The following is a 13,849-nucleotide window of genomic DNA, read 5'->3' on the forward strand; positions in this document are numbered from 1 at the left end:
AAAGGTCCCAGATACATCACAAATGGTCATTTTTTTTCGATAATGTCCTTCTTTATATCCATAACTCAGTTTAGCTGGTGCACTTCAGTCAATAATCCACTGTTTGCCTCCTTCAAAATGCATACAAAATTAATCCCAAACATTACTAATAAACTTTTCCAAACAAGTCAAACAACGTTTATAATCAAACATTAGGTACCCTAATACATAAATAAACAACATTTAAGACAGAGAATCGTTATAGTCTTTACTGGAGAAAAATGCCAAAGAATGCACGCTGCGCTCTCTTCCACGCGCTTGGAAACACTACTGCCAAAATGGGAGCCACCTAGAAAAACTACAATTTCTGGCTAATTTTTCCAAAAACCAGCATGAAACTCTTTCTAAAGACTGCAGTTCCTAGAGCTTCCACTAGATGTCAACAATCTGGGAGGATTTTGCCTTGTAATAAAAGTGACCGCCATTGAAAAAAGTGGTAGGCTGAACATTTATTTGGGGGATGGTTTGTCCTCGGGGTTTCACCTGACATCAGTTCTGTTATACTCACAGACATAATTTTAACAGTTTTAGGTACTTTAGAGTGTTTTCTATCCAATTATATGCATAACCTAGCTTCTGGGCCTGAGTAACAGGCAGTTTCTTTGGACACGCGTTTCATCCGGACGTGAAAATACTGCCCCCTACCCAAGAGAGGTTAAAGAAAAACTCTTCCAGTATGGGTTGAGTAATCGCTGTCCTGATATCTGGGAACTCTTTTTGTTCATTAGAGACAGTGGCAGAAACATTTTGTACAAAATAAGTTACAAATAACGTAAAAGAAACCACACAGTAGTACAATTTGGTTAGGGGACCGTAAAACGTCAGCCACCTTTTCCAGCGCCATTCTTCAATTATTTTCTCGGGGCCCTTAAATGCTGTGCCTTGATACAATCCTGTCTTGGAGCCCTATGGACAATTCCTTTGACCTCATGGCTTGGTTTTGCTCTGACATGCACTGTCAACTGTAGGACCTAATATTGACAGGTGTGTGCCTTACCAAATTATGTCCAATTAATTGAATTACCACAGGTGTACTCCAAGTTGTAGAAACATCTCAAGGATATTCAATGGAAACAGGATGCACCTGAGCTCAATTTTGTGTCTCATAGGAAAGGGTCTGAATACTTCTGTAAATAGGGTATTTCTGTTTATTTTTTATACATTTAAAAAATGACAACCTGTTTTTGTTTTGTCATTATGGGGTATTGTGTGTAGATTTAAAGGGGGGGTGGGGTGATTTAATCCATTATAGAATAAGGCTGTAACGTGACAAAATGTGGAAACGGAGAAGAGGTCTGAATACTTTCCGACTGAAACTGTAGCTTTTGGGTTGTTTCTGGACATTGCCATCTTATTATTGCTCTTAGCTGGTAGATCTCTCTAGTAAAGACTATGACGGTGTAGCCTAATACCCCTTTCTCTACCGTGCCAACCAAGATTGTACTTTGCTGGCTTAGATATTTTCTTTTCACATTGTCCTTTCCAGCACAGTTCCAACAACTATGGTGGATGCATAATCAGGCCGGCAAAGTACAGCTTGGGTACAGGGCTCCACAAATGCTTCTAAATTGACTACCCTACCTCCACCAAGGAAAATATCTGCAAACTGTGGGGAAAATAAACCGTGCCTATACTGAGCCAGAGGAGTTTGTGAATTTGAAATCCTTTTGTATTTCGACTCATGAACCTCTGCAAGCTCTGTTCCAATGACATTGGCCCGTTCAGAAATGGTTATATGTAATGACGTCCTGACTTGGTGTTACTTTCTATCAACAAAGTTTGAAGACCAATTTTGATTACCTTTTCTGTTTTATTTTCTAGCTTCATGGGTAAATGTAGCCTTACCCACATCAACCTGGACCCCATACACACATGCTAAAGCAGGTGGTGAGTATTTGGTCCAATTGTTTTGCATGCAGAGACAAACGTGACAAGAAATGTAGCCTAACGAATGTAGACATTTGCCTTAATCTTGATATGGTGTACTCTCCTTGTACAGCTAACATTTGATCACCAATACCCACTTCTTCCAAGGTATTTTAATGAACTGTATGTGGTATCAGTGTGTGCGATATTCAATATCTGTCATGTATATGTATTCTCTTTTCAGGATTGGGTTTTGGAAAACAGTGTTCCCAGGTCACCTGTGGAGGTCGAGCATGGCTCAAGGATTTAACACTTGTTTTCGGAACCTTCCGCCATTGTCGGCGGATTCAAGGACTTTGAATGTGCCTTTGGATTCTGAAGATAGTTTGGCGCACCACCTTGAAAGCCTCATTGAACATAATGACCTTTCCAACACCGTGGTTTCACCGGAAAACATTTCCTCAGACTTGAACTTGAGTTCAAACTTTTTCTCAAATTCCAATACTAGTTCTGATTTTGTACAACATAAATACTATGATGACGTCGTTTGGCAAGATGAGGGTCAACCAGTACATCATGAAGGTCAGTTTAATCACACAAGCAACAGCCTCTTTGCCTCAGCTAGAGCAGCCAGTTCAAGTAATTGCCTCTCAACTTCAGGTGCAGACCTAAACCCCCATGATCTTAAACAAGAATGTGACTTATTGAACCCTTCCATTCCAGTGGACTACTCAGATGTTAGTAGCTGCTCAGAGTCCAATGTTGACAGGAAAGGGCCTTCTTGTGAAATGTTAAAACATGGTTCAAATGATTCTCCACTGGTTGCAGATGACGAGAAGGAAAATGAATGTGCATGGAAGAGCCCAAAGACCAACACAGGTTCCCCAGAAAGCATGTCTACAACAGAGAGTGAGGTAGAGGAGGTTCAAGATAAACGACCAGAAAAGGAAAAGGAGACATTCATGATGCAAGAGAATAAATACTCAGAGACCTCCGGTGCTCCAGAAAGCCTATCTGTTTCAGAGGACGAGGGAGAAAAGGATCATCTGGATGGAGAAGCACATGAGAAAGATGAGACTTGCATGGAGCAAGATGATCAACACACAGACTCTCCCTCAGGTGGCGAAAAAAGTTTGACTGCCTCAGTGAATGAGAGAAAAGAGGAACTGGATGATGAAGCACAGAATGCGGAAGAGGGATGCATGGAGGAAGAGGATCGGTACTCAAATGTCAGTAGCCTAGAGGGCCAAAATGAAGGAACCATTGTTCGCGAGAGCTTTAAAGAGGAAGAGCATTCATTATCCCAAGGAACTATGGACTCGCAGGGTATCGATGCATCCAATGCTCAAGATTCTGCTCACAAGCTGAATGATAATACCTGTGCCTTTGAATATCAGGATTCAGTTAATGATAATGACTCTTTAAAGGTTGCTGGTCAAGAAAATGGCAAAAGTTCCTCTGTCATTTGTGGATTAGGCCTAGGGGGTAGCAATCAAACGTTTGAGTCTTGTTTGGAATTCCCTGAAAATCAATCGCTGAAAACTAGATTTCAAGAGATTGTTGGTAGTGGCACTCAAAGTACAAACTCAACCTATGAGGAAAGTGCAAGTGATTCCATTCGTGGAAGTGGAAGGAAAGAGGATCACAGTAGCTTTGATTTTTTGGAGCGTTGTTTAGGTCTGAACAACTTTGGAATTGAACAGAAGTCCTGTATTGAAAATGAGTGGCTAAGACCTATCGATGAGTCAAATGTATCGTCTTGTTTGGAAGAGGACCAGGCATCCCAACAGAACCTAATGCGCCATATCGAGCCACCAGACCTTGTGAGAGCTGGTCTTGAAAACACAAGAAAGACATTTCATAAAGTATTCACAGCAGATGATGAGCAAGAACCCCCAGTGCTAAGTGAATGCTACGGTGAACCATTGTCAAGAGAAGATTGTATGAGTGACACCGAGGGTAATCAGGAAAGGGGGGAGACCGGGTGTATTGATTCAACTGAGTTGAACCAGGGGGGAGGAGATTCAACTATTGATAACATTGAAGACGAGAGGGATTTTGAGGACCAAGCAGCTCAGTTGAAATCCTCACTGTATATGAGGAAATGCATGCACCCTATTGTACTGCTCAGGAACTCTGAACTAAAAAATGACACAGGTGGGGCTTATCAGTGTGCAGCATGCCAACAGGCTACACAAAGTATAGACCATCTAATTGAGCATCACCATTGTAACCACTCTGAGAACAAATTAAATTTCTGTCAGACCTGTGGTACTTACATGACATGTGATTCACTAGCCAAGAAACATCAGTGTGGTATTATTGATGAAAATGCACAACTCTCTTCTAATATGAAACCCCAGAAGAGAAAATCAACCGGGCATGCTTTTCACAAATGTAGATACTGCACACATACATTTTACAGACTCTGTGATTACAACAAGCATGTGCAGAGGCACTCGGGTAGAACTGAACACAAGTGTCATAGGTGTGGCTGTAACTTTTCACAATGTCGTAGTCTGAACAGACATTTACGTGAAAAGAAATGCCAGCGTCGAAGTTCACAAGTTCCTGTTAAACAGATTCAAACAACCCCACGTATCAGCATTTACAAAAAGGGAACTGTACATCCATATGTCCTCCCACCAAACAGCCCATATGCCAATCTTCCAGATTGTTTTGTGAAACTAGTGGACATTTGCAAGGAGCATGTTTGTCGTCTTTGTGGGAAAAGCTTTGCAAGCAGTGCAAAACTCTACAAGCATGGATACAATGTACACCATACAAAAACCAGGTCATATAAGGTTCGGCCTAAGTGTCAGAACACATACAGGTCATATAAGTGTCAGAAATGCCTGATGACATTCAATTATTCAAGCAATTTTAGCAGGCACAAGAAAAGATGCAAAGGAGCTGAGATGAATGAGAAATTCAAGTGCCCTCTTTGCCCACGCCTTTTCAAATATTCCTACAACCGGTCCCACCATTTGCGTGAGCAGTGCATTAAAGACTTTACACAGGGAATCTCAGGGAAAGTTGACATGAAATTTCGATGCCCCTTCTGCACCACCACCTTTACTAATGCTTCTAACCGACATAGACACATAAGACTGGTGTGCCTCAAGGAATATATACACAATGAGACTTCAAGGACCAAAGCTGAACGGCAGGAAAACATGGCCCAGAAAGAAACACAAAAGCCGCCACTGAAAACAGCGCTGAATCAAAATGAGCCGGGTCTCAAATGCAACTACTGTCCGGCCGTTTTTGCTCATTCTTCTGGAAAGTACAGACACATGAGGAAACATAAGTTGTTTGAAAACACTGGAAAAAAGATCAAGTTCAGGTATTCAAACATAATTCCAATTTCTAACAAGTCCAAGGCTAGTATTGAGGAGCCCAAAGACGGTCCACTCTCCAGTGAAGTCAGCAGCCAGCCCTTTTCCTGTCTCTTCTGTGGAAAATGGTTCAACACTTCATATTCCCTGAAGAAACACATCTGTAGTATGCACATGGGTGACAAACCATATCGCTGCCTGGAATGTGGAAAACGTTTTGGGAAAGAAATCCATCTTGTTGCTCACAAAAAAGTGCACCAGCGAAGGATACAGTGTACTGTTTGCAAGAAGATACTTCCTACCATTGGGGACTTGATTCAACACAGGCAATCTCACATCAAAAAGGGCATGCTTCAGTGCCCAGACTGCCCATCGCAGTTCCAGTACCCAGTGTATCTTCTTCGACATATGGCATCACATCACAAACTTCAGCAAGAGCAGCCACTCAAAGAGAAAAAACAGAGGCACCCCTCAAAACATGAGCTGCTTGGGTCCTTGCCACCAGTCAAAGAGCAGGAAGAGGGAGAAAAGCTGGGGTGCCCCATATGCCCAGAGGTCTTTCACAGTGGCACAGAACTGAGTAGTCACTGCCTAAACCATGTATCGGAGTCCTCTTCAAGTCAGTGTCCGTTTTGTAAACGCCTCTTCTCTTCCCGCACATCTTTGGTGCGTCATATACGCATTCATACAGGGGAGAAACCATTTTCTTGTCAGAGTTGTGGAGAATCTTTTCGTCGAAAAGAATATCTCCAGTTGCACCAAGAAAAGTGTCCAGGTCCACAAAGCAAACAAGAACTGCCCACTATCAAAGAAAGTGAAGATGTCTCATCAAAATCTTTGGTGACAAGAATAAGGAAAGTATACAAATGTTCATACTGTCCTCGGGAATTTGAAAAATTGCCCCGTTTATTACTGCACCACAATGGCCACATGCAAAATACAGTAACCCCCTGTCCAAAATGTGGTAAATGTTACAGACAAAGGCGCAAGTTACATGAAAGACTTTGCAATGGCTCAAACATAAAATCTATAGAGCCAGTGAGCACTGTCTGGCATCCTTGTAGGAATTGTGGGAGGAAGTTTTCAAGAGATTATAATCGAGATGTCCATGAGAGGATTTGCAACTCTGTAAAGCCCTTGCAAAAAAACACCAGCAATTCTGGCAACTCAAACATGCATCCTTGCAGGAATTGTGGAAAGTACTTTACAAGGAGTGATAATCGGAATTTCCATGAGAAGACTTGCAACTCTGCCAAGCCCTTGCAAAAAAACACCATAGAAATTAGGACCAGTAGCAGGGACAAGTTGCAGCACAAATGCCCCCACTGTCCAAGCAAGTTCAAGTACAGAAGTTTTCTCCTGAGACATATTGGGTCACACACTGGAGAAAAATCATATCCATGCATGCACTGTGGTCACAGCTATGGAATCCAATCACGATGCTTACAGCATGAAGCTTTCTGTGATGGTGTTAACAGACAAAAGCCACCAAGCGCCAGCCTTGGTGAATATAAGTGCAATATCTGCACAAAAATCTTCATGAAATCCCGAAACTTAAGGCGGCACATCCTAACGCACACAGAGGTAAAGCCATATCGCTGTAAGGCCTGTGACAGCTGTTTCTCCAGACATGATCATCTAAAACTGCACCAGAGTCGCTGCAAAGGGAAAAGACAACGTTTAGAGGTTCGCATTGCCAAAATTAGTCTTGCAGATGTTGGAAGGGGCTGGCAAAATAACCTGAACATTACCGATTCAGGAAAGCAACAAGGGTTTGACTGCAGCATATGTTCAAAGATCTTCCCCTCTCACAGCATTATGTCCCGACATATTGCCATGTCACATGCTATAAGAACCGTCAGTTCATTTACTCATGAAAAATCACTTAAGAGACATATAAACATTGGTGCATGTCAAAGATTTTACGCAAAAACAAAGCTTTCAGAAAAGCTAAATGTTACAAGCCCACCATCTAGAGAGACAAACCGACTTCTACAGAGGATCCAGCTGCAATATAAAGACAAACGCAAATTCAAATGTACCTTTTGCCCTCGCCTTTTCAAAAGTGGTGAGCAATTGAGGGTGCACACCCGCTTGCATACAGGGGAGAAACCTTTTGGATGTTCTAATTGTGGTGAAAGATTTATCCGTAGGGACTACCTGCAGCGCCATTTGAACAGGTGCAAAGGGGAACCTCTTGACAGAGTGCTTTGTGACAGATGTGGCAACGTATTTTCGCAAGACGAACTCGAGAACCATCAACTGACATGTGTTGTCAAGTGTAAATCACCTGCCCGTAGTCGAACTGAGTCCACTACTCGCAGTCCCCCAAAAGGGTTCTCCTGTGCTAATTGCAGTGCCCGCTTCCTGCTGTTCTCACAGCTCCAGCAACACTTTCTCAACACGCATAGAGACACTCCAACAAATCAGGCTTCACCTCTACAGGAGCAGTTGTCTAGCATGGTGAACATAAAAGAGGAGCCTATGGATGAAGGATATGGTGACACTTGGCAGAATAGTGATAACAATCTCATGCTTGATCAAGACAGTGATCCAAACGATATGAGCAAACCCATCAAATGTCCACAGTGCAACTTGCACTTTGGAAATAAGGGTGGATTTTCCAGACACATGCGTACACATTTAGGACAGTACCCATTCAACTGCAAGAAATGCAATAAAGGCTTTTGGAACAAAAACCTATGTCGGAAACATGTAAGGAAATGTAGACTTGTAAAGGTCACGAAGGAAGAAGTTAACACGGACTCTGTAATTACCTCAGAGCTGGATCCTACTCTTAAAGAGACTGTCCTAGTCTTCAACCAAGGTTACAAAACAACAGGCACTGGGGTTTTGCAGACTAATTTCTCCTGCAAAGATGACTTGAAGGATTTAACACTGCAGAATTCCTCTGGAAATCAAGGCAAAGGAAGATCTTCCCATGATAGAAGACATAGTGGTCAACAAGTCCCAGGCAACAAGTACCAGTGCTCAGAGTGTGATAGAAGTTTCACAGATGGGCTTCTGCTCATCAGCCATTTAGAGGACCATGGGCGTGAGGAGCTAGAAAGAAAAAAGAAATTCTGCCAGCCTTGTGGTAAGACGTTTGCTAATCCTTCAGACCTAGCAAGGCATATGAGAGGCCACTGGAATGAGAAGATATTTTCTTGCCCACAATGTCCACAGACTTTTCCCTGCCCTTCTGACCTTGACATCCATAGAACTTGTCATGACTCAAATAGACCATTTGTCTGCAAAGAGTGTCAACAAAGGTTTTGGACTAGTCAATCTTTAGAAAACCATCAAAGCCAAGCTCATTCAAAAGAACTAATTCATACATGCCATGTCTGTAACAAGAACTATTCAATCAGAAGTTCACTTGTTAAACATATTAGGATGAAGCATCAAACCCAGAAGAACATGGATGTTGTTATCCACGTGAAGGAAAAGGAGACTGCAGTGCAAGAGAAATTTGACATGGACGTTGATATGGATGGAGGAAGTAATGCAAGTAATGATGAAGATGAAAATGATGCTAATGAGGACAATGACTCTGACTCTGCAGACTACTTCCCCTGCCATGTCTGTGGGAAAACGTTCACCACATCAGAAAGCCTTGAGGATCACCAACGCTGTCACCTCGGTGAAAAACCTCATGAGTGTGCAGAATGTGGCAAATGTTTTTTCCAGGCAGGGCAACTGCAACAGCACCTTCGGAGCCACAAGTCTGAGTATCAGTGTCAAATATGTGGCAGAGGCTTTGTCTCACTCTTTGCCTTACGCAAACACAAGCATACTCATGGAAAGAGCCGTCAACACCGTTGCTCCAAGTGCCCGCTCAGCTTCACAGGGCCCTCGCAGCTGGCAGAGCACATGGGCACCCACCGCGATGACAATTTCCCTTGTGATATATGTGATCGCACATTCTCCTGCAAGATGAGTCGGGCAGAGCACCGGAAAATCCACACTGAGACAGAGGATGTTCCACCAGAGAGGACTGCATCCCCCTCTCCTACTGCCTCTTCCTCTACAATGAAACACCTTCAATATCGTTGTGGGGTTTGTAATGAACGTTTCAAAGAACCAGAACAACTGTCTGAGCATGGGTGCATGGCTGCCAGAGAGCGACCTTATTCATGCCATGAATGTAATAAGCATTTCTTGCAAGCGTCTCACTTAAATAAGCATGAGCTCAGTCACTACCAAATACCACAATCATACGTGTATCGGTGCAATCAATGCCACATGAGTTTCAACTACCGTCACAATTTTGTCAGTCATTTAAATAAACACGGTGACGATGAGGCTGCAGCAGAAGCTCTGAAAGGAGGCTCAGTGACAAATGCTTGGGAAACTGTTTCAGAGAAGAGAACAATTTACAAATGCCCAATTTGCCCTCACAGGTTTGCTCATGCCATAGAATTGGCAAGTCACCTTTCAATACACTCAGAGAACACATTTGCTTGCAGTGTTTGCAAGTTGACATTTCCCAACAAAAGCAAGCTTGAAGAACATGAGCGGAGCCATCTGACTGCTGCAACACAATACGAGTGCACTGAGTGTGGTCAGAGCTTCTTGGGCAGTGATTTCCCCCAGCACCACTGTGCACGTCGGCAACATGCTGTTATAGACCATGAACGCCCACATCTGTCTAATAGACAGTCAATGGAGGAAGCGCTGGATGTTGGGGAGGACTTCTTTAATTGTACTGTCTGCTTAATGCGATTCTCTTCTCGCGGTAGTCTCCAGCAGCATCTAAACAAAGAGCATCACAATGAACGGCCATTCAAGTGCCAGTCTTGTGGAAAGACCTTTGCTCTGAAGAGATATCTCAGAGACCATGAGCGAAGACAACATAAGTTTGGCACTGAACGAGCCCACCCGACATACAAAGCCACAGACAGTGAGAGCCAGTACAAGTGCTCAGTTTGCCCTAAAACATTAACCTCGGCACACGACCTGTCATTGCATATGAAAGTGCACACCGAACAGGAATCTGGAGGAGACCACCGTTGTGACATGTGCTACAAATCATTCAGTCGACTGTCTCTTCTCAGGCAGCATCAAGAAAGTCATGTTGGACAAGTTGTATATGAATGCACAGAGTGTGACAAAGCGTTTGCTTTCCCACATCTTCTAGAGGAACATCAAATGTCTCATGCTGCTGGACCATAAGTATTTTTCCCACCCTCAAAAACCTCCCACTTAACTAAATGTAAAAAGACAAGCTTGACAATGGACATAGAAAAGACCTCCTGCCTCACTGATTGTGTTCAATTATCCAATGAACTCAGTAATGTCATAGAATTTTTCTTTTTCTGGTTCTGTTTGCAGTCAACAAGCAATTTTATGTTCACACTTCCATCTTAATCGTTTAAAGTTTTTGATTGGCTCACAAGATGCTTAACTGTGTTTTACCCCATGTCTTCTCAAATGTTTGGCCTACAACCTGGTTCGTGGAAAGGTTTAGATTATATTTACAGATTTCCTCCTATTTTAACATTTTATATCTGTTCAGAACTGCAGTTCATTGATACTATTACCTTTCCATAGAGCACTAATTTGTAATAATCTCAATGTTCAATTGTATATAGTTGTTTAAATGTCTTATGTGCCCTGAATGCAATTATAAAAGTTTCAGTTCACATTACACAAAGTGAAATGTAAGCTTTTGACAATGGAATAAATTCCTGACTCTGAAGAAGTGGAATGGGCTGTCATTGACAGTTTTAGGAATCCATATTGACCAGTTACTCTTTTTTTTTCTTCTGCTTGCTAATCCATTACTCTGCCTAACCTTCTAAAGATATTATCACTTAGACTTTAATAATGACGTGGGATACTTTTAGCCATGTATGATCCATGTAGCTCTTCTAAACATCTGAAAACTTTCCTAATCTAAAACTACAGCATTGTATATTATGTAAATATTACATGATCGTAAACCATTTAAGTATTTGACATGAAATTGACCGTTGTTGTAAGCTATTCATTTTCCCTGTGTTAGAATGTTTATCATTCATTCAAATGCCTTAAATATGTGTTTTGGATGTAGTAGTTCAAGGGCAACATTTGTTGACATTTTTTTCCTTATTGGGTGTTACTTTTGTATGAATGGTGTTTCAATCAAAAGACATTAAACAAAATAAACCAGTCAACTGGTCATCTGTTGGATTCTTATTGATAACTTTATTTTTAACTGAGTGTATGATTTGTCTTTTTGATTATAAAGTAAGAGGATCTTGAAACTGTAGTTGTCACAAGCAAAATAATGTTTGCTCATGCATTGGTTTTATATATATATATATATATTTATTTTTAGGTTGACTTAATTAGATTTTACACTACATCTTTTGGAAATTTGAACAGGTAAAATCAATTTTTTATTTCAACTTTATTTAACCAGGTAGGCAAGTTGAGAACAAGTTGTCATTTACAATTGTGACCTGGCAAATTGTGCCATGCCCATGATACATACACTGAGTATACAAAACGATAAGGAACACCTTTCTAATATTACGTTGCACCCCCTTGCCCTCAGAACAGCCTCAATTTGTCAGGGCATGGACTACAAGGTGTCAAAAGCGTTCCACAGGGATGCTGGCCAATGTTTCTATGGGAATCCCAATAATAGCCGGATGTGATACAGCCTGGATTCTATCAAGGAGGTACTATAGTGATGCCTCTTGCACTGAGCTGCAGTGCCTTAGACCGCTGCGCCACTCGGGAGACCAAGTGATACACACGGAAAACTGTTGAGTGGAAACACTCGGCAGCATTGCAGTTCTTGACACACTCAAACCTACCATACCCCGTTCAATGGCACTTAAATATTTTGTCTTGCTCATTCACCCTCTGAATGGCACACATGCACAATCCATGTCTCAATTGTATCTGGGCTTAAAATCCTTTAACCTGTTTCCTCTCCTTCATCTACACTGATTGGAAGTGTATTTAACAAGTGACCTCAATATGGGATCATAGCTTTCACCTGGCTGGTCTGTCATGGAAAGAGCAGGTGGTCCTAATGTTTTGCACACTGTAGATTTTCTGTCCATCTGTCTAATCAGTGATTGTGACAAAGGTTGTGTTTGTAACATATTCAAACAGTTAATGGGGCAATTGGCAGTTGCTACATACATTTTTGGATTAATGATACAGTGCCCTCAAAGTATTTATACTCCTTGACTTATTCCACATTTTTTTGTTACAACCTGAATTAGAGGTCGCCCGATTAATCGGAATGGCCGATTTCAAGTTTTCATATCAATCGAAAATCTGTATTTTTGGGCGCCGATTTAAAAAAAATATATATATTTTTTTTTATACCTTTTAACTAGGCAAGTCATTTTAGAACACATTCTTATTTTCAATGACGGCCTAGGAACGGTGGGTTAACTGCCTCGTTCAGGGGCAGAATGACAGATTTACCTTGTCAGCTTGGGGGAACCAATCTTGCAACCTTACAGGTAACTAGTCCAACGCAATAAGGACCTGCCTCTCTCGTTGCACTCCACAAGGAGACTGCCTGTTACGCGAATGCAGTAAGCCGAGGTAAGTTGCTAGCTAGCATTAAACTTATCTTATAAAAAAAACAATCATAATCACTAGTTAACTACACATGGTTGATGATATTACTAGATATTATCTAGCGTGTCCTGCGTTGCATATAATCTGACTGAGCATACAAGTATAAGTATCTGACTGAGCGGTGGTAGGCAGAAGCAGGTGTGTAAACATTCATTCAAACAGCACTTTCGTTCGTTTTGCCAGCAGCTCTTTGTTGTGCGTTAAGCATTGCGCTGTTTATGACTTCAAGCCTATCAACTCCCGAGATGAGGCTGGTGTAACCGAAGTGAAATGGCTAGCTAGTTAGCACGCGCTAATAGCGTTTCAAACGTCACTCGCTCTGAGCCTTCTAGTAGTTGTTCACCTTGCTCTGCATGGGTAACGCTGCTTCGATGGTGGCTGTGGTCGTTGTGTTGCTGGTTCGAGCCCAGGGAGGAGCGAGGAGAGGGACGGAAGCTGTAATGTTACACTGGCAATACTAAAGTGCCTATAAGAACATCAATAATCAAAGGTTAATGAAATACAAATGGTATAGAGGGAAATAGTCCTATAATAACTACAACCTACACTTCTTACCTGGGAATATTGAAGACTCGTGTTAAAAGGAACCACCAGCTTTCATATGTTCTCATGTTCTGAGCAAGGAACTGAAACGTTAGCTTTCTTACATAGCACATGTTGCACTTTTACTTTCTTCTCCAGCACTTTGTTTTTGCATTATTTAAACCAAATTGAACATGTTTCATTATTTACTTGAGGCTAAATTGATTTTATTGATGTATTATATTAAGTTAAAATAAGTGTTCATTCAGTGTTGTTGTAATTGTTATTATTACAAATATATATATATTTTTATTTCACCTTTATTTAACCAGGTAGGCTAGTTAAGAACAAGTTCTCATTTGCAACTGCGACCTGGCCAAGATAAAGCATAGCAGTGTGAACAGACAACACAGAGTTACACATGGCGTAAACAATTAACAAGTCAATAACACAGTAGAGAAGAAAAAAAGGGGGGGAGTCGATATACATTGTGT

The 13,849-nt window shown here is 41.6% G+C and overlaps 1 protein-coding gene across 1 annotated transcript in view; it reads left to right on the plus strand.

Annotated features, from left to right (window-relative positions):
* Positions 1-11,398, plus strand: part of LOC112246944 — a 36,088-nt gene extending 24,690 nt beyond the window's left edge. Inside the window, exons 2-3 of the mRNA XM_024415567.2 lie at positions 1,861-1,926; positions 2,150-11,398. Coding sequence (XP_024271335.1) covers positions 2,199-10,418 — 8,220 coding nt within the window. The 5' untranslated portion in view covers positions 1,861-1,926; positions 2,150-2,198 and the 3' untranslated portion in view covers positions 10,419-11,398. The remainder of the gene's footprint in view (positions 1-1,860; positions 1,927-2,149) is intronic.
* Positions 11,399-13,849: the final 2,451 nt, after the last annotated feature.

The sequence above is a fragment of the Oncorhynchus tshawytscha genome, linkage group LG23 (genome assembly GCF_018296145.1).
Source record: "Oncorhynchus tshawytscha isolate Ot180627B linkage group LG23, Otsh_v2.0, whole genome shotgun sequence".
NCBI lineage: Eukaryota > Metazoa > Chordata > Actinopteri > Salmoniformes > Salmonidae > Oncorhynchus > Oncorhynchus tshawytscha.